This window comes from Cyprinodon variegatus, unplaced genomic scaffold, assembly GCF_000732505.1.
Source record: "Cyprinodon variegatus isolate N-32 unplaced genomic scaffold, C_variegatus-1.0 Scaffold454, whole genome shotgun sequence".
NCBI lineage: Eukaryota > Metazoa > Chordata > Actinopteri > Cyprinodontiformes > Cyprinodontidae > Cyprinodon > Cyprinodon variegatus.
In genome coordinates, this window is record NW_015150907.1 from 80,213 (window position 1) to 101,313 (window position 21,101).

A 21,101-nucleotide genomic window follows, 5' to 3' on the forward strand; every position below is an offset into this window, starting at 1 on the left:
AAATTTCCTCTCCAATGTTGCTATATGCATTCTTGGTATGAGGGATAGCTTTCGAGTCAATGAGTCGATGCAATCAGCTGGTTTTCCTTAGATAGAAAACTTTGAACCAATCTGACTGGATGATCTTGTTGAACTGTCTCTGTAAACTACCTTGAGATAACAGGTGTTGTGAATTGGCGCTATATAAATAAACTGAATTGAATTGAACCAGAGATGCAGTGGGGTGGCTTAGATCACAGCATAATGATAGAGGGGCCTAGTCACGCTGCTCATAGACAATCAAGTCAACAAAACTGTAGAACGATGATGGACGAGACTAAAGACTAGGAGCTCTGAGAGACATTCCACACTTTTCATGTTGTGTTTGTAATTATGCACAACTCTTCTATTGGCCTTTCTCTTAAAATCCATATGAAAATCTTTGTGATTTGAGTTGATAAAATGAGGAAAAAGTCCAGGAAGTATTAATACTTTGACAACACTGTTAATCAGATGCATTGAATATATATTAGTAGCAGATCTTTCTCAGTATTTAGAGGGAGGCCGTATAGATTTTGTAGCATAAAGCAGCCTTATGGCGTTCTATCGCTTCTCTCACCCCTGCAGGCAATTTTCCCTTCGCCGTCACTGCTCTGTTACACTTTCACCTCACCTCTCCCTCTCTTCACACCACTTCTCTCGTTTTCTTCTCATGCTTCAGTAACCGTCTCCTCGCTGCTCCTCTGTCGCAGCAAGAAACTCCACCTCTTATCCCCACTTCTTTCTATTTATCTCCTGCAAGATTTTTCCCTCCCTCTCCCTGCGTTTTTCTCTGTTCTCCCTACACCCCAATATCTCACCCTTTTCCTCTCCCCTGATAGTTGCGAGCTGCAGCATCCTGTGAGCAGAATGTCAAATGATTCCCACGGAGCAGGCAGACTCTGCTTAGTCACCTTGACTGACAGACACAAACACGTCTACGAAAAAAGAAATCCTGTGAAGGGTAAATCCTCAAGGCAGAAAGAAGCACTTATCTTAAAGTAAAGAAACGTCAATGAAAAAATTAACTCCACTTGTGATTGCACACAACTTTGATTTTTTTTAAATGAAAGATGTTAATATAAAATTGTAGGATTTATTTAGTTTGTTGTTAACTTTAAAGTATGTAAAAGGAAATGCACCAAAAACTTCAATGTAAATGTGATGGATTCTTGTATCGGGTTTTAAATCACAATCTGCATTCATTTGAAGCTCTTTGAGGTGTTTAAGCAATATCAATATATGCTATAGAGATAAACAGCCTTGATTAACATACATATCTATCCCTTTAACCCAAACATGAATTGAAAGGTGTTATCAAAGTTAAGGCTCATTTAATAAAGGATATTATGTGAGGACACCATCATCACTATTCCTTATTAACAGCTGGCTGTTTGAAGAGTGACTGATGTCAATTGTGATCCTATTTACATCTTTCAGACAAAAGATTTAATAAAACAACATCTCTACAGTCAGCATTCTCTAGAAAGGACAAGTAGAAATTTTGATCATATAGAATAGCTCCTGTCTGTTCTGTTCTAGCTGACATCTCCACCTTTGTTTTTTTATATTTTAGGCAACAGAATCAAATGCCTGGAACAGCCAACCATTTCTCAGGTCAGCCTCACTGATGCTGAGAACGGCTAACTGACTCTTATTCCTAAAGTGGACTGTTGTTGTCAACGTGCACCGCCAGCGTGGTGCATTTATTCAGTCTGTAAAATAATCTTGGGTGATTACCATCCGACAGGCCTTTGACCACACCAGAGTCAATCTGTGGAGTTTCTTTCTTTGGACAAACTTAGGTTTTAATGCTTCAATTACCTTTTTCTTATAGGGTCTTTATCATGCAAAACCCACTTTTTTGGGCTTCTAAGTATGTTATAATGCTATTTCTTTATCAGAAATCATGCTTAAAGTAGTATTTAATCTGCTTCATGCATGTCTCAGTTGATTACTCCCAGGATGCCCGGACCTTGACGTACGTGCACCATAAAAGCAACACGCCTGCTTTTGTCAACGGGCGATAACGTTGAGATGAATTGACTCTTTTTGCACTTAATCTGAGGAGTGACAGCAACTTTTCTTTTTTAAAGCTATTGTGGAGGATGTTCTTTTTCCGGGTGGATCATCAAAAATAATTGGTCCTCCTAACTGTTAATCATTCTGGTGATATGTTTATGTAAGGCCGTCCTACTTGTTTGTCCCCATTTTCACTTAACGGTGGTGAGTCTAGTATAGTGTAAAAATTCAAAATCTTCTTTTGTAATATAAGCTTGTATGAGCAATTTAAACAAAAACATTTAAAAAGAGCGTGTATGAGGAGAAATGGGCTCGTTCATACTCTCGCACGCGTTTAAAAGGCGTTCGAGGTAGCAGGTTGTGCATGTGCATTTATTTTTTTGTTTAAAGTGGAGAGGGGAGGTCTTTTAAAAAATTTGCGAAAATCCTCCAGAATACTTTTAAGCTATAGATAGGTCTCCGACTTTGTTCAGCCCTCCTACAGAAGAGCCACATCTACAGAAGATGCGGGATCTTATTGTTATGAAATGTGTAGAGAGCATTGCATTTAAGGTGGTTATCCTTCTTTCAGACTGGAGAAACGGCCCCGGAAAACAATCATTTCACAAAAAATGAGTACTAGCGCCAAAGGTAATATCTAATCACGTGCCTAAAAATGACTTTGGAAGGCTTAAAAACCTATTATAATATGAACTAAGGAACCAATGCAAAAGTTGAGCATACTTTTAAAGATAATAAATAATAAATAAGGATTTCAAACAAATAAATCAAAACTGACTGAGCAGAAGATCATTAATCAGTTCTATATCTGTAGTTATATCACACCAAAGTCCTACTTTAAAAACAACCTTTTTGCTTCATAAACTACACCAAGATTCTTTAAGGTTTAAATTTAACAACCTCTAAGGCAGCGTAGAATAGAGATTTTAATTTGAACTTATTTGATTTACCAAGCTTTCCTCCCCACAGTCGCTCTGTGTCTCGTCTCTAGACTTCCACTCTAAAACTGTAAAACAGTTGATGAAAATTGTCTCGCTCTGATCCTTTTGTCATGCTCTTTTAATTTGATGTTTCAGTATTTTTATACTTTCACAGCCATTTTGATTGTTGCACTATTTTTTCAAATGCTGACCCTCTGTGATCTTAGTCTACAAAATATATTTTTAATGAAGGATAATCATAAATGATCTTGGCAGTTCTAGGAGGTTGCATCTGCACATTTTCCCCACTGATTTTTCAGTGGGGTTTAGAGGTGGGGGGGTGGTCTCACCGACAGTGAGGGATCGTGGGTTGTGTAGGTGGCCCAGCGTTCATTTTCCAGCTCCTCCATGACCTGCAAGGAGCATAGAGAGAGATGGTTATAACCACACACATATATTGCACCTAATGTTTCCCGATCCAAAACACACCTGATTCATAGCGCTCTTCAGCCAGGTATCTACAGCCACTCCAACTTGCCGTAAAAGGTCCAACCGAGCCTCGGCTTTCAACTTTATTGTCTTTAAAAACAACAAAACATAAAAAGGATAATGACATATTTGATTTTCTGCACAATTGTTTCCTTTTTGTATTAAAAAAGTTTTATTTCTTTTGAGAAGTCACTGTTACGTTATTACTGTTACGTCACAGCGGAATCTGTTATTTCATTTCCCCCAATGAAACTTGTTCAATTTCTAGTTCTATTATAGGGACATTAGGGAGGTTCTTCTATCTCTGATCCTTAAGTTTCTAACCTGTTTTTATTCATTTACTCTTCTGTTCCACCTTCTTTCCTTTCACACCAGTGCTGTCAGAGCAGACTGACAGCTGATTGGCTTATTTCCCAGTCCAACTTGCTCACTTTAATCAATACAGACATACTGCACCATGTTTATTTTTCTCTGTCATCGATAATGAATACAAGGTAAAAATGATCAAACCTAGCTCACTGTATTAAATTCCAAATAAACAAATCTGACAGAAAATCTGAAATCCTGACATTCACAGCACCATATACTCCTGCTCTAAAGAACTATCAGTATTGCATAACAAGCATGGGTCAATGGAAGCAGCCGGTGGTGGGAGGACAGCATCAGTTCAGACAATCAGTCTGGCTGAGGAGCTGTAATCAATACTATTATCACTGAAGGAAAGTGGAAATCTAGATGGAAAGATGGAGCAGCAGAAAACACAACTATAAATAATACATCTAAAAGGGGACAGATACATCAGGAAAAGGACTGTAAAAGATTGCAGTGTGCAGGTAAACCTAAAGACATGATAAAGCTTTTAAAGAATAATGAAGTTTATACAGAGGCAGTGGTGTCTTGTATATAAAAATAACATGCCAACTTCTGATGGAGACAAAACCTCAACCTGTATGACAAGAATACTTTTAATCAGTTCTCCAGCCGTATTATTTAGGTTTATTTTGGCTAAAATATAATTCAGGATCTGACTCTGCTCGTCATTAAAATTTAATTAAGGGCCAATTGTTTGGTGGGAGCCTCAACTTACAAAGGCCTACCACAGAGGCAAATTTAATCATCTGTTCCTCCCACTCACCCACCCTATAGGATTCAAGAGGGAGGAGAACATCAATATACCTAAAGAGGTTTGTTTATCTTAGACAACAGTTAAACCAGATAGAGATAACACAATGTGGACAATAAGACAACGAACATGGATAGGCTTTGATGGATCTGCAAGAGGTTTTCTGGAACACATCAAGAAAAGCTCTTCCTAATAGCAGATGATAAGGTTATGAAAACAGTGATGGTGTTTGGTGCTTCACATTAAGGCTGAAACTGATAATGGAGATGCAGAAAACTCCCACATTTATAGAGAAAATGTAAAGGTCGTCAAAAAACATCACTGATGTACAGCTGTTTAAAAAAAAACCTTTAGGCGATCACAGAATGTGCAGTTATTTCTCGGTTGTTTTCAATCGGAAGTTAAAATTTGAACAAAATGCAGCAACGTTTGAATAATGATGGAGATCCTGAAGATGATAAGGTGATCTCAACCTGGTATAAACCGGCTTAGTACAGAAGATCTGCTCATCCAAAAATTAATATTATTCTAAGAATTAAGAAAAGGATAAAAAAAAAAGACTGATTATGTAACATTACTAAACAACTTATATCAAAATCGTACAGGTTTATATTTTTTGACTCCTTTAATCCTTTCATTTTCATCCTGTGGAGATTAGAGGAAATCCTGAATAAATTTAAACCTGTGCACCAAATCCTTGTTTTTAAATTATACTTGATTTACAAGATGTATGAATGTTTTACCTTAGAAATAATGGATGGAATAAGTCGATTAAAGCCACAATTTAATAGAAGGAAAATGTCTGAGCATGTCAGCTTCTGACTACAGCTCCACGGCTCTTTGTACCCAACCAAACGCCAATATCAATGCTGAAGGAACCTTAGAAAGATTAATACTTGACCTTAGTTAAAGGCTGGGTGGTACAATCACTATCCAGATAATAACTAATGTCCTTTGTCTTGCTTTTATAATTATAAGATGAGAACTCTGTCATTAGCTCATCTGTTTTAAATGAGCACATAAAATATTCAGCGACCTTGTCGGGGAAGAAATGACCGCCTGTAAGAGAGAAGGAGCTCAAATCTGACTTAGGAAATGCAGATGGGAGGAGAAAAATGGGGAGTAAATCATTCTGTTTAGTAGTTTCATAGTAGAGTTTATTCATGCATGTAGCTAAATTATCATAACCTATATTTCTAAATTTATAAGAATAAATAAGGGTACATTTAGGCATAAACTGTGAATTTTGTAATATGAAACACTCAAACTGCATAAAAAAAATGAAAAAATAAAAAAATAAAACAATGGGATCTGTGAGGCTAAAAACAGCAGATAGAATCCAGTTAAGAAAAGACAGAAGGCATCACAGGGTCCTCATTAACTCTGAGGATTGATACATTAATAATTGATTTTTCTGCAGACTCAAAGATTTGAGTCTCTAAAAAAGAAAATTATGACCTTGGATGTTCAGATATGTTCACAAAGTTTTTCAGCCCAGGCATTGATTTTTATTCATCCTTAATTTTCTCTGTATTATCAGGCCTTTTTTGGAGGGATGGAGAGACTTTTGGTAAAAAAGTGATTGAACTGTTATAAAGATGTTTGCATCCGTATGTTTAAAGACTAGTTGTAGTTAGCAAATGGCACGTGCACTTAAGCAGAATGCTTATTTGCTTTAGAGTTGCAGACGATCCTCCTAACAGTTTGTGGAGCAGGTCATATCATCTGTAACAGGATACATACTCCTAAAGGCTCTTCTTAGTGTTTTCAATACCTAGATTATCAATGGAAAGCCTTTATGGCACAAAAACAATAGAGCATTAGAAGTTAAAAATCCCAAATTAGCAGGATCAATTTTCTCAGTTGAGTTACAGACCTCAGCTTTGCGCATTATCTCTTTGGTGTCTTCAATCTTCAGCTCCAGGTCTAGTCTGCCCTGTTCAGTGGGAGGCAGGCCGTGACTCTCACAGTCCTCTAGAGACTAGAAGCCAGACATCTTTATTAGAAGAGTTTACACTCAAATAAACATGCCTGAGTTTGATATCTGCATGTTTTACATGTTGTGCCCTTACTCGCTTGCAGTGAATGATATTCTTGTGCTCTCTGGCCACTCTGGTTGCCCATTTTCTGGCCTCTTTATTCAGACTGTGCTCCTCCGTCGTTCCCGACTCGGACTCCAGCTGGCGGCTCTGATGCAAACAACCATACAAACAAACATGTGTAGAGATAAACAAACATGTATCCAGTGCAAAGTCAGTTAGGAGCGAAGCAATTAATCAGATTAATTAAAAAATTGTCAACAATTTTAGTAATTGATTAATAGTCAAACTGGAGTATAGAGACTCTAAAACATGTTAGAGCAGTAATTATACCAAACTTTTGAAGAAAAAAATAGAATATTCTGCATTTCATCCGTCGTTATGTTCAATCCATACCTTTTCAAGTGGAAAAGTTTTAGTTTCACCAGGTTTAATTCTGTAAAAAAAACTTATTTCAGGAACCTTTTTCTATCCTGTTATTAATCAATTAATCGAAAATAATAATGGACAGATTAATCGATCGGTAAAATGATCATTATCTGCAGTTCAGTTCTAAAGTCAATGTTAGAGATCCTGGGAGAATCATCAAATATCAGACTTAAAGATAAGCCAGTCCTTTAGATGTTTTAATGTTTCATGTGTCAGAATGGCCTAGTCAAAGTCCACATATAAAGTCTAATAAGGAGTCTGTGGAAAGAGTTAATAACAGCTGTACACTCAGCTTGGGCTCTAAACATTATGGAAACAAAAAAAACTTAAATTTCCTGGAATAGAGGCATAAAGCTAAAGGTTTGGGGAATCAGAGGAAATATGCAAACCACACTTTTATCCACCTCTTTACAATTATGCAACCGACAAAACTTGTTAGTCTTTGCTTAGTCTATTACTTGAAACATAAAATCCATAAAAAAGGCTGGAACATCTTAATATTTAAGCAGAAATGTCAACAGGTTCTGATTCCGTGTTTTGCTCTGCAGATACTAAAGACATGTGACTGCAGTATGTGGAGGCTGTTAATTAAACTGAAGAAAATGTGAGAGCGAATGTTTCCTTCTCGAATAATTAATACAGCATGTGTTCCAAAGCAGGGCTGTTATCCCTGCAGATCAAAATAACTGCTATTAAAACTCAAAAGGCAGTGTTTAAAAAAAATGCAAGAGTGTGTGTTTGCATGCATGAACAACAAAGAAACAGAGCAGGAGGTGAACAGAAACAGTCCGGTTCTGTTTAAGTGCAGCTTTGATCTGTTTAAACAAACAAAATGTTCAAATCTGTGCGCCTAGCTACAGTTAATATGGCTTCATCACATACCGGAAAAATCAGTAAAACTACAGTAAGTGCTTCTTACTTTTATGAATGTACTATTAAAACTGGAAAACAAGAATAAAAAGTATTGAATTAGTTTTGAGACAAAAAAAAAAAGAATTAAAAGCAAGCCGAAATGAGCCAAAGGATGCAGAGATATATTGCTGATGTGTCCATAAACCAGATAAAATAGGGTTCCCATAACCTAATAAGAAACATTCATCAAGTGAATATTTTAACTGCATCTTTTCATGCCAGTTGTACTTATTAATTAAGTGCTGATTCAGTAACACTGGGACATTAATCCCGCTAAGTATAGGTGTGAAGCTGAAAGTATTACACAGGAGATTTACAGCTTAATTACATTTGGGCGCTGGAGATTCGCGGGGAGTTAAGGGAGCGAAGCAGATCTCTAGATTAGAACAGTGGCTGTGAGATACAATGCCACAGGAAGAGAATCAGCCCATTTGTTACTTGCCAGAGTGCTAAAATGTTTGGACCTGTTCTGTAAAGCTCACTAAAAACACACTTTATACTGATGCAGAAAACGTTTAAGTAACACCTCATTTTATGCCAGTTTAAAAATAACTTAGGTGAGGTAGCATACTGTAGTGAGGTTTCTGCTTGATAAAGGATTAACAAGGAAGAGCAAACAAAAATGTACAAAAACATCCACTGTAAAAAAAAAACAGAGAAACCATCTCGATGTATTTTTGTTACAGTTGCAGGACAAAACTCATTATTTCTGCTTCAGCTTTTTTTTTTTTTTACTTCCATATCATCCCTCTTAGCACAATTTAGATCCAGCCTTGTTTGTCACAGTTTTACAATTTTAATGTTATTTTTAAACCATAAACTAAAAATGTTTGATATTTTAAAAATCGATTTAGATTAAAACAGTATTTATGTGTTTAAATCTATCTAATTGTTGTTGTTTAACTGGTTAAACCACATAAACACTTGCACTGTTAAATGGGTAAAGGACTTCCTGACTTAGGACACGCACCTGAACTAGTGAATTACATGCTTTGTTGTGTTTCCCATTTTTAAGAAGAGAAATTTGCCTTTCTTTGTAAAATGGGTTATTTTATTGCATTTTACTATTTTCATTATATTTTCTATTACAGAAAATGGAAATGTTAGAACTGTAAATATAAACTCATATAAAGTTTATATTACTGTTTTTATGTATTTTTTACTGTTTTTCAAGGGTCCACTTTAAAAAATTGAAATTATCTAGAGAGCTGTTCCTAACGAAATTTCTTTTTGTTTACAATTGTGTATACAAAATGACAAATTAAATCTGTCTAAGTCTTCTGTCATGTCAGCTAGATTGATAATTGAAAGGTCCCTCTGATTTTAATTGTCTTGAAAAGCAAAAATCATCCTTTGAAAAAGCAGATTTAGTTTAAGAATTTATACTGTGTCGTTTATTTCTATAAAATATATTCTTTTACTCTTCTAAATAAAACAAATCAAATTATTTTCTATAAGTAACAGGTAGATTCTGTATTTAAAAAAAAGGACTAATCTATATAATGGCCTTTTGCACATCTCTACCATTCTGAACTAATTACTGATGAGTACCCTATAACTAGCATCAAAACAAGTAAAGAAAAAAAAGTTATTATCCTGCCCTTCCATAAAATCCTTAGCTGTCATAATAACAGTCATTAGGATTTCCATGTAGAAAGAACAGTGGTTAAACAGATAGAAATGCATTGGCTCACACAGTAGTTGTACATGCATCTGCTGACTCAGGCTTCAGTTTAAAAGTGTAAACATTCATTGGAGATTATTGGTGCTGAGTCGTGTTTTATGTCATCCTCTCATCCTACACACGTGTTACTTTAGTTTCCAATCACGTTTTGGGTAAACAGCCGCCCAAAATACCATAACGCTGGGTCGTGGACCCGCAGCAGCGATAATAATTGAAACATTTACAGAATACACAGTCTATTAAAAAAAAAAATACTCTCTCTACAGCTAGTAAAGATGTAGCTTTGCCCAGACAAATATAATTTATCATCAAGAACAAGACATGCATCACGCTTAAGTCAGGGCAGCATCATTTGTATAAGAGCTGCTTTAATGGATTCCTTTTAAGGCAGATGGGGCCAGAGACTCCAGAGTGTCTGCTGCAGAGCAAGGAGCACTTTTATTCTGACTGGTTTTTAACTCGACATTGAAAGAAACTGGAATGAAGCATCATTTTAGTTGGAGCTTTAGGTGTACAAAAACATCCTTCTTTATGTTCTTTAAGAAGTAAGTTATCATAGTCGATTTTATTGAGCAACTATTCTTTTGCTTAATTTTAGATTTATTTATTATGATACATATGTGTATCTATATACAGTTAATGTATGAAGGGGGTATGGTAAATATTGCTTACATGCAGCCAAGTTTATGTTCCAATAGTAGGTTTGGGACTCTTGCTTCTAATATGAATGAGAGAATATTTAGAAAAACCTGCAGCTATTCTGAAATTAAGGATGTTCTGATAAGTGATTGGAAATTGGTCCGATTATATTGGATTATATCGCTCTGTATAAAAAGAAATCCGATGTTAGAAAGCTCATAGAAACACTTTGCTTCTATCTGTTTCTGTTTAAAGTTTATTTAACTTTTTAGAGAATAAGATGGATCAGTTCTTATACCTGATGCTGTAAACGACTCTTCTCTGTCTAAGTAATATCAAGCCTTTTCTATTCCACACTATAATATAAGACATAAAAGAATGTATGATTCATTCTGATGTCAGTCAATTATCAGAATTGCAATATGTGTATGTATCAGAAATAAAAAAATTGAATCAGGACATTTCAATCTGCTGTGTTATTTCTTTGATAGGTTCAGAATAGACTTTGGTGTCCAGAGGAAGGATAGAAAGAATACAAATACATAATAAAAACCAACAATTTCAAATCTGATGCAACACAGTCTGTTAAAGTGATGATTAAAATGAAATTAGCAGATAAATATTTATATAGATCAGAAAATGTTATTTAAGTGCATGGCAAACTTAAAAGTCAACATTTCCATTGATGCATGTAATTCAGTGTCGCCAAACACTGAATCCAAATGCTAAACGCCTCAGCAAATAAGGTTATAGTATAAAGGATAGAACAACAAGAATCCCATATGGCATTATTAATCTACTAAATGTAAAAATAAGAGTTTTCTGCCGAGGTTATGTTAGACAGATTAATTATATTTAGTCATTATTTCATGTTTATTCCAGGAGAGCTTTCAATAATTTACAGCAAAAACTGCTCAATGACTAAATCTTGTCGAGCTGAGGGTAAAATAAAGCCTAAAAATCAAGATCCCAGATAGAAGCTTCAGCAGCCAGATCAGCACTTTCAAAACAAAATCAATAAACACACTCAATGTTTAAATTAATTTAAAGAAATGCTGCATTAACAACAAATTGTCTATTAAATTGTGTTTCGTTCTGACTCTTTTGTAAATACCTCCAAACTTTCTTGGAGGTAAAAAAAAAAAAAAAAGTCAGATTAGAATTGAGGAATTCATTTTCTTCGTTGTGAGCAAAAATCTCACGTTGCTGTTAGCAGACCTTAGGTTGATGATGACAGGTTCATTTAAATGCTTGCTCTTGCAAACATTAACACAGGAACGAGTGGATCATTTGTGTGATGCATGAGCATAGGAATGCTAACTGTTAGAACTACCTGTGCCAGGGTCATTCTCATGGCACTGACGGGCGACGGCTCAATGTCCACCAGCTGCGGCACCGAGCTCAGAGTCTGCAGCGCGCTCCCACACAGATGCACGTACATAGATGGGAGGCATCGGCAAACCCGCACACGAGCGCAAGAGCAGCCAGTGAAAGCACACAAGCAAAGACAGGGAGGGGTTAATGTGAGAAGAAGAGTTTAGGGAAAAGGGTTAGAAAATGCTGAAGAAGAGGAAGTTAGAGGTTAGAACATTGTTATCAACAAACACAGCTACTTTCCTAAAGTTTGTATACCCTTTGAAAGTTTTAGTATTTTGCTATGCTATAACCACAAACCCCTATGACATGTTATTGGGGTTTTATTTGACTGAAAAGTGGGCACAGAGAAAAACTGAGAGAAAAACTGTTATCAGTAAAAATTTAAAAAGTTTCCGTTGTCCTGCAAAAAAAAAAAAAAAAAAAAGAAAACATTTAGACCATTAAAGCTCCATCCATGTCACACTGTGGTGGTGCTTTTCTTTGTAAATGGAGCTAAATTAAAGGCATTCTTGGAATAAAACCTGCTAGAGGTAATAAGGGACCTTAAGATTCACCTTCCAGCAAGAAAACTACCGTAAACATAGAGTCAGAGGAACTTTAGAGGAGTTTAGATTGAATCATATTCATGTCTTTTAGCGGTCAAGTCAAAGTCTAGAACAAATTCAAATGAAGGATCTACAGCAAGAGTCAAAAAGTCTCCAATCTGACTGAGCTTTTGGCAAAAAAAAAAAAAAGAATCAGCAATAAATGTACTTTTCAGCCGTTTAAAGTTGGCAGAGACAAAACTGGAATTAAATTTAATTATTGCAGGTGTTTCATCAAATTATCAAGGGGAGGATGACGATTTCAAACCATATTCTTAAAAAGTTCATTTCAAAATCTCTTTTCCAGCATCTTTCAACTGTGCACCACTTTTTGTTGGCCCATGAAAGCAGAATAAAACATGAACAGAATAAAACCCAGTTAAATTTGTGGTTGAAAAATGTGGAAAAAGATCAAGGGATAGGAATTCTTTGGCAAAAGAGAGAAGAAAAAGTTTTGACAAGAAGTCAGTAAAATGGCAGAAGGCAGCAGAGGCACAGAAAGTAGAAGAGAAACATGAGAGCAAAGTGACTCATACAGAAATAGATACTATAACTGCACAACAGAGGAAGTAAAAACTTTATCCAAAGAAACATTTCTCATTGTTAGCATGAAACACTTAACAAGACCCCAGAGGAGCGCGGATCCAGATGATTTATTCACAAATTCTCTGATCATTCCACTAAATTCCTAAAACATCTTAACAACCAGTTGAGTTTAAAAGATCTTTAGCTTCCAATGATGGAAAAGATGAAAGAAGTAAAAAGTTCGGCTCCCAGTGGATGATATCATTTAATATTAAGCTGAGAACAGAGAGATGGTTCGTGTTTCTGTCCTGCTGTCACCAGTTAACTGGAGAGCTCCCATCTTAAATTCACTGTACAAAGAAAACCCAAGTGGGACTGATTGGAGCTGCTGCTCGGCCGCTTTGGTATTAATGCAGCTCTACATAATCATCAGAGTAGAGACAAAAATGAAAAGAATATGAGACATGCTGTGTTTGGTAAAAGAAGAGGCTGATTCATGTCAGACTCTAAGTAGGAATTCATATGCTTAACACAATACAGAGTTACAGTCCTCCTGAAAACTGGTTTCTATACAAACAGGAAGAACCGTCTATGTGTGCTGACATTAAAACATCTTCAAAGCAGGTTAGGGACTCTCACCGCGTCGTATTCGCTGGCCTGAAACTGGAAGTCGTGCGCCTTGTGAAACACGGGGTTCTCCTGCATGAACAACTGCTGGTTGAACTCCTGGATTATCTGAGGAGGAAACCCAAGCAGATTATTAATCCTTTCATTTAGCAGGTGAGTTCAAGAGAAACTACGCTGTAATCTGGACCGACTGAGGCTGAGGACGGAAAGGGAAGAAACAGCAAAACCTTATGGCAGATCAGCCATTCAACATTACGCAGGGTGAGTGTTTTACAACTAATACGTCCGGTCTAAGGTGGACATTTCTGACCATCCCCATCAGTGGAATACATGTCTGTTCAATTTATTTGATGCTTGTTCAGGACAAAAGGATTATACGTCTAAAAAAATAAATATCAGACATGTATACTTATAGATTTATTTACACTTGTGTTGTTTTTTTGTGTGTTTTTACTTTATGTAATTGTAAAGATTATGATTCACGAGATATACTTGAAATTTAGTTTTTTGTTGTTTACTACTGTGTAGTCTGTTTATTTATTTGGTCAGTACGTCTCTGCAGTGCAAGTGCAATAATCCAAGTCAACTACTATGTAGTCTTTCCTTAGCTCTCTAGTGTGCAGATATTTTTATATATAAGGGAAACATATTCCAGGACGTTACAACTCTTTTCTTTTTTTCGGTACTATATACACTCTTTTTATATTGTCTGTCATATTTTTTTATCTTAAATGGCATATTGCTTTAACTCTTTGCACTCTATATAAGCTACTGGAATCAGAATTTCCCTGAAGGAGTAATCCCAAAGGATAAATAAAGTTCAGTCTAAGTCTAAGTCAGTCCTTCACAAACTATTGTAAACAAGTCAAATTTCTACTTGGAGTACTAAGAATGCATGTTGGCTCTGTAGGTTAGAAAGGTTGTCCTAATAAAATCTAGGAACTAAGTCGATGCCAACGCCTCCATAAGCTAACATTTAAACGGTAAAATAATGCATCCTTATTTTGCATTTTTTGCACAACGAAAATAAATTTAAGCTCTGCAGGAACGTTTTTCAGGAACCGGGATAGCTTTTATCCCCCATGCATCTACTCTGCTGAAAATCTGACAAATCAGACAAAAAATAGGTATAAATCTACCAGGAAAACAGAGCAGAAAGGGAGGTAGGACTTTTTTTCCTCTTTGGGCTTAATAAAGTGTTTTTAAATATGAGAAGTTGTTGAGGATGATAAAAAATTTTTATTGGGAGTTTGGTTCCAGGTGTTCACAGATACACAATAATACTAAAAACTAAGCCGCAGCTACAGTGGAAGCAGAACTCTAGTAATTACTGTATATCTTCTGTATTGTGTATTTTTGTTGTTTTGTTTTATTTAACAGTCATAATGCACGTGAAAGCAAAGCTTTTGGGCCATCATCTAGCCCTGGGACATCTATTCCCAGATCTATATTGGCAAAACAGGACACAAAACAAAAAATATGTAATTTTTTGGGTATCTAAAGCACTTTATTGCAGGCATCTTCCAGTTTATTCTCCTCTGCGGTTGATATTTGCTTTTAACTTTACAGGACAGGAGGTCTATATTTCTATGTGAAAACAACATTTAAACCCAGCCGCCCATGCTGAACATCTGACTTTTAGTTTGGATTTATATACGACTATAAAAATCCACTCATGTTAGTCCAAATAAAAACTCAATATCATTAATTCCGCAGGTAAATATATTCTAGAGATAAGAAGCTTTCATGAAGCAGTTACATGCTCATATCTTCTTTTCTTCAAGTTAACTTTCAAAGTAATCTGACTCACCCTGGAGGATTTTTCTAAAAGGAACTGGAAGGTGCTGTGGGTAGCCTGTGAGGCCTCCAGCTCAGTGCGACACAGAGCCAGCAGGTAGTCTTTCACATGTTCGTAGATTCTCCCATCTAAAGCCTGAATAACAGACAAAGGCAAGGACAACAGGGTATAATTAATATAATTTAACAATATCTTATATGAGGGGCCAAAAAACATTAGGGTTTAGTTAATTATTTCTTTGCATCTCTGCATTTAATCGTTTATCCCTGCAGGAAGCTCATCACTCTTTAAAATGTCTCATGTATACGGAACATTCATTGTTGATGCAGAGGCATGTGTACGTCTACGTCCATGTTTTGTATGCTGTCTGTAAACAAAATGCATTTGAGATTTGAGCAGAAAAAAGGACGAGACCAACAAAGAGGAGAAAGCTTGAGGCAGAGGGAAAACACTGGAGCCACGCAGATGTTTACACTCGACGGCAAGCAAAAAGAGAGAAGGACATTTTAATGAGGTCTGAAAAGGAGAAGGCTGCAGTGCAAAACACACACATCGGACAGAAGGGAAAGGAAAGAGAAAAGCTTAAGGAGAAGAAGAGGCATTAGCAGTATTATTCTGTGAGAAAAGCAAATCGAGTGAAACAGTTTTGTTTCGAGATGCCTTTTTGAGATCGAGTTCCAACAACTGCTGAAGAAGGTGAAAGAGTTCAACAGCAGATTTTTAACTCACATGCTTCAGCTTTCAACTATTCAGGCACACATAAACTCAAAAGTTTCTCTCAACAAACATAAGTCCCCTTCTCTCTTCCAAGAAAAACACATATATATTCATTTATGCGATCTGCCTGAAACACAAATTTCAATTTGCACAATATTTCCTCCTACCAGACAGGAAGATGTTTGGTTATTTGCCACACATACATACCACCGCTTCATAAAACAATAGCATCTTGACAAGGAAATTATGTCATTAAGGTTGGGCATTCTGCTTGTTCCCTCATCAGTCTGGTAATTTCCCTCCTCCTCTTTCATCCCATCCTCCCCTCCTGTTTTTTTCCATTTACGGTAGCGTTGAAACTAAGTGAGTCAGCTTCCAGAAAAAACCCAAGCCCTGTACCGTAGATAGTTGGACTGTACGTGTGTTTTTAGGCGAATGACTCCATCGCTCTGACCAAAACAAAGCACAGGAAAGCAGAGGTGTAAAATAGAACCCTCACCACCAGGTTCTACCAGCAGAGGGAGATGTGGAGCAGCTCCTGACCTCCTAGTCCAGCTGTCGCATTGACAAGGACAACAGCTTTCATGTGTTATTGCTGCAGCCAGATTCCAGAACAGTTTCCTGTTCATCAACTGGATATTTGATTCAATTATTTAATTAAAAATAAAAAAATAAAAATAAAAACAATGCAGGTCTTCCCATAAATTTACCTAAAATTTGACTCATTGTGAAAATAGTGAAAGAGAGCAGATCTATTTCTATTGCTTTTAAGTTAGCTGCAAAAAATACTTCAGCACTTAAATATTTTTGTTCAAACTAAAATAATCTACATTTTCCACATATCTAGACACACTGTCTCCCAAAAGTGATAAAACAAAATTTAAAACATAGATCAAATAAATTAGCAACAAATTAAACTTAAGTACAGAGCCATAAAATCTAGTTTTTGCTGTTTTTTTACAGCCACTAACTCCAATATGTTTTATTGATTTTTTTATAGGCAGTTTAAGTTCGTTGGCATTTTTTTCTGAAAGGGATTAATTACAGTTTTTTTTTTGTAAAGTTGTGTAAACATCACACATAAAAGAAAAAGGAGAAACAAAGCAGGAACAGCTTGCTTCCTCCAAGCAGTGTCCCCCTATTCTCCTCATGTGTTTACTTGCACACATTTGTGTGCATGCATATTTCCCTGCAGTTCCATCCTTCTGTCACAAGGAACTGAGGATCTATTATTCAGGAAGGCCTCACAGTATAGATGCGCACACTGTCTGTGCCTGAGGGCCAGGATGTCCGAGGGAAACTGCAACAAGGCCGAAAGATTCATTGAAAACTAGAACTAAGTCCTCTGAGATGTTTGGGTGAGGGAAGCAGAAGTCATTTCTTGAGTCATATCATGTAAGGAGGATATTTGCTTAAAATAAGCTTTCTTTTGCAACAAATGTGATGCAAAAAAAAATCCCCTGAAGCATCAATAGAATAAAATGTAGGAGACTCAACCAGCCTACCTGATTGAAAAATGTTGAATCATTATCATAACTCAGAGGGAGTTACTTGTTAACATACCGCTAAAAACTAACTGTCACCATTGGCTGGACTCCATTTTTGCTTTTTATTTTTTTTACACCTGTAGAAAATCTTAACTTTACCATCAACCAGTGATCTGACAAGAGTGGGCCTCAAAAATCCTTATTTTGCAGAATATTTCCCTACATATGAATTACAAATCCGAACAGCCTAGGAGACTCAATGCAAAGCTCCCTTTGGAGAGCCAAAAATTGTTAAATCATCGCTTTTTCAGACACACTGACATTTTCTTTCCTTCAGACTATTTGGTTCGTATTTAACGGCTGTCTGACAGTTGAAACATTTACAATTAAGATGCTTTCCTGACAAATAGAAACGTCCAATCTTTGTCTGAAACCTGGAAATGTTGCCCCTGAACCTAAATTAAAAAAAACTCCCTTTGGGTTTTTTTTTTTCAATACAGAAACGTGAATGTATGAAAAACTAATTTAACTGTTTTGTCTTCTCCCACAACTCATGAAATTGACCCTGATATGTTAATTATATTACCATTTAAACATTTAAAAAAACATTGTCACAGATGACCAAGTACTTAGGTCAGAATACTTTGCTAAACAAAGTGTTAAACTTTTTGTTCACTTTTGTTAAGCTCCATCTTGTAAAATAAAGTTTAAACTCTCAGTCTCAAAGTGTTTGATCAAATTTCTGAAAAAGACATTTTAATTCAAACAATAACCAACAGCTGCGAACCTTAGCTACATAAAATGTAGCTTTAGGAGCCACAGAAAGGGAAAATAAACTGACGAGACTATGTAAGTGTATCAAACCTGTTATGATTTCTAAAAGGACCTAAAGACTTAGACAAATGATCTAATGGAGTTTTATCTGTCAGTGATTGGTGTTTCAGTAATTACCTGTATGCAGTGCAGTAAGTCTGTGTGGTAGTAGCGGTCATGATGGGCGTTTGCAGCAGCTAGCGTTAGCAGGTAGTCGTTCCTGGCTTGCGTCGCCTTGGAGTTACAGTCACTTCGCTTAGCTTTCAACTGAAATAAAACCAGGAAAATCATTCATTCTACAGAGCTTCACTTTCATTTCTGTACAGCGCTCCAGTAAAAATCTTTATCAAACTATATTTCTTAATTTTGGTCAAAATAATTACCGAGTCAATAAAAAAATAAATAAAACGTTCAGAAATTCTGCTAAGAGTGCCCAGAATCCTTTACAAAATTATTTATATAAAGGTTAATAACACTCCTCCACAAAAAAAGCAACACAAACACAGAACATCAGTCAGTGAAAAATGCTGTAATCATAGATTAATCCATAATACAATTCTGGAAATATGTTTTAAGACATATCATCATTACTGAATACAATTTTATTGTGATATATAATCATAGTAAATTATTGTCCACCACCATATTAAAGATGGGAGGTTACCAAATTTTAATCTTTGACCCTCAAAATAACAGCCTGCTTAGCCCTGTTGGCAACACAGTGACCCCTAAAAACACCATTTAGATCATTATTGTACTGTATAATATAGAGTGAAATTAACTATATCAATTTTTCAAAAGTATTTTTTTTTTAATGACACAATTTATTTATTTTTTTTTGTGTTTTTGATTGGCAACATATTATTATTGTATTTTTTTATTTTATAACTTATAGAATAAACGATTTAACAATGTATTCAATGAATAAATTGTACCTATAATTTCCCTTTTCTCTATGCATTTTTTTTTACATGGCACATTCACATTTATGCCTTTCATCATTTTTTAAAATGTGTCTGTTTTAGCCCTCTATACACCCCAGGGGTCACATTTTTAAAATCCTCCTCATGTGAGGGGGCACAGAGAACCCTAGTCCGATAGGAGGATTTTCTGATGTGAAACCATAGCGCCTCTGTATCAGAGGGGGGGTAACATTGATTGTAAGGCCCTCTTACCTTCACGCTTGCCTTCTGTAAACTAATTCTTGATTGAAAAAGACCAAGTTTGGATCTGAAAAAAACAAAACAAAAAAACAGGAAATAGAGTCGATTTTATTCAAATATACAAAAAAATCTGATTCCAATTTCAACAAATATTTATTAAACTGTCTAGGATTATCTTAAGAAAGTCAGTGTAGTATTCTGTCCATTAATAACGGACACATGACATGAAAGTTAGAGTGAACTCATCCTGCTGCTTTACGTTTTAAGCTTTCTCCAGTTTAATCAGTATATTTCACTCAGTCATATCCAAATAGTCTACTGCCCGATAACAACCCATTTCTGCCTGAAACAGTCATTATGATGTATATCAATGGTGATAAATCACTGAGTAAGCATTTCAGTCTTGAAGCATGTGTTTCTACTTTTATAATCTATGTCAGGTCTCCATTTTACACCAAACTGTTCTTAACTTTGCACCTAGATTGTGAAACTCTAATTTCCTACTATTATTTGGACTTTAAACACATGGTTCATTTTGCATCCCCATATAAGGCACAGCAGCTTTCACATTCTCCTGAATGATAAAGAACAGGTTGCTACTCAGTAAAGCGAATATGTCACCATAGCTACTGCTACCTAGGGCTGGCAGAAAAACAACACTCATCAGCACTCAGTTCAAATCTGGAACTAATTGTGAAACTGCAAAGCCTTGGATATTGGATTCTTAGAGCAGATGCTCGTCTACTCGGTAGGCTTTGTAGTGAGGAATCCTGCTAAGCTCACACGGCAAAAAAGAAATGTGCATCATTCTTATTTTGCCTTGCATAATGCCTCCTGACAGACGCAATGCCTGGCGAATTTACCTGGCCTCTATGTCGGCCTTCTCTCGTACTGCGTGTGCAACCTGCTCGCAGTCGTAGTATTTTTTCTTGGCTTTCGCCAAATCTTTCACTGACTCCTGCAGTTCTGCTTGAATGCCACTCAGCTGATCAATGGTCTGTGAAGAGTAAGTGAGGAAACCTATGAGTTGCCAAAAGAAGATCTTAAGCCACATGTTTAAACTCTGATCTACTCACATTTCTACAGCTGAACTCACCTTCTTGAGCTGCTGGTCCTTGTAGAGTCTAACGGTTTTGGCCGGTTCTGATATCTGACTCTTGTAGTTGTCACAAACGTTGAGCCTCGACTGGCTAACCTGAACCGTTCCCTCTAAGTAGGCCCTCCACACAGCGTACACGTTTCTGGATGGAGAGACAAAGAACAGAAGGCACTTCACAGGATGAAGGTTTGATCTGGCACCGTTTGAACACTGAGTATCAAACTGGCTGGAAAAGTTGTAGCTATTAAAATTTATTTTATATAAACCAGACAAAACTTGAAGACAAAGCCGTTTTTTTTTGGTTTTTTTTTATTGGGGTGCTTCTGCTATAACGGCAGAAGGATTTAGTAATGACCAGCTTTAATCTAACAGGTTTGGATTCCTGCTAAAAAGAGGAGATGAATAAGCAGCTTAAGGCCCCGCCCACACGAACACGAACCCTGGCCTAAACGCACAAATTTTTCACCAAACCAGCCTCTCATCCACACGAAGCTGGCGTTTCGGGGGTCTGTAAACGATCTTTTTTTTATTCAGCCTTCAGAGTGGGAAGATTTCGAAACGCCGTTTTCGCGTTTCCATCTTTACGCTCTAACCGCATATTTTTTTTTACACGCATGCGTCATAGCGTCGCCTCTA

At 36.3% G+C, this 21,101-nt stretch overlaps 2 protein-coding genes across 3 annotated transcripts in view; one reads left to right on the forward strand and one right to left on the reverse strand.

Annotated features, from left to right (window-relative positions):
• Window positions 1-21,101, reverse strand: part of fchsd2 (FCH and double SH3 domains 2) — a 71,386-nt gene that overhangs the window by 10,961 nt on the left and 39,324 nt on the right. The window contains exons 5-15 of one of the 2 annotated variants that reach the window (XM_015389323.1): window positions 20,463-20,607; window positions 20,230-20,363; window positions 19,379-19,433; window positions 18,342-18,470; window positions 15,199-15,321; window positions 13,401-13,496; window positions 11,609-11,683; window positions 6,645-6,761; window positions 6,449-6,553; window positions 3,450-3,539; window positions 3,311-3,373 (exon numbers count right to left, since the gene is read on the reverse strand). In XM_015389323.1, coding sequence (XP_015244809.1) covers window positions 3,311-3,373; window positions 3,450-3,539; window positions 6,449-6,553; window positions 6,645-6,761; window positions 11,609-11,683; window positions 13,401-13,496; window positions 15,199-15,321; window positions 18,342-18,470; window positions 19,379-19,433; window positions 20,230-20,363; window positions 20,463-20,607 — 1,132 coding nt within the window. The remainder of the gene's footprint in view (window positions 1-3,310; window positions 3,374-3,449; window positions 3,540-6,448; window positions 6,554-6,644; window positions 6,762-11,608; window positions 11,684-13,400; window positions 13,497-15,198; window positions 15,322-18,341; window positions 18,471-19,378; window positions 19,434-20,229; window positions 20,364-20,462; window positions 20,608-21,101) is intronic. The other variant, XM_015389324.1, reaches the window with a different exon arrangement.
• The window catches only part of p2ry2 (purinergic receptor P2Y, G-protein coupled, 2), a 56,789-nt gene continuing 49,212 nt past the window's right edge, over window positions 13,525-21,101 (forward strand). Inside the window, exon 1 of the mRNA XM_015389325.1 lies at window positions 13,525-13,649. Within this exon, the coding sequence (XP_015244811.1) occupies window positions 13,619-13,649 (31 nt within the window). The 5' untranslated portion in view covers window positions 13,525-13,618. The remainder of the gene's footprint in view (window positions 13,650-21,101) is intronic.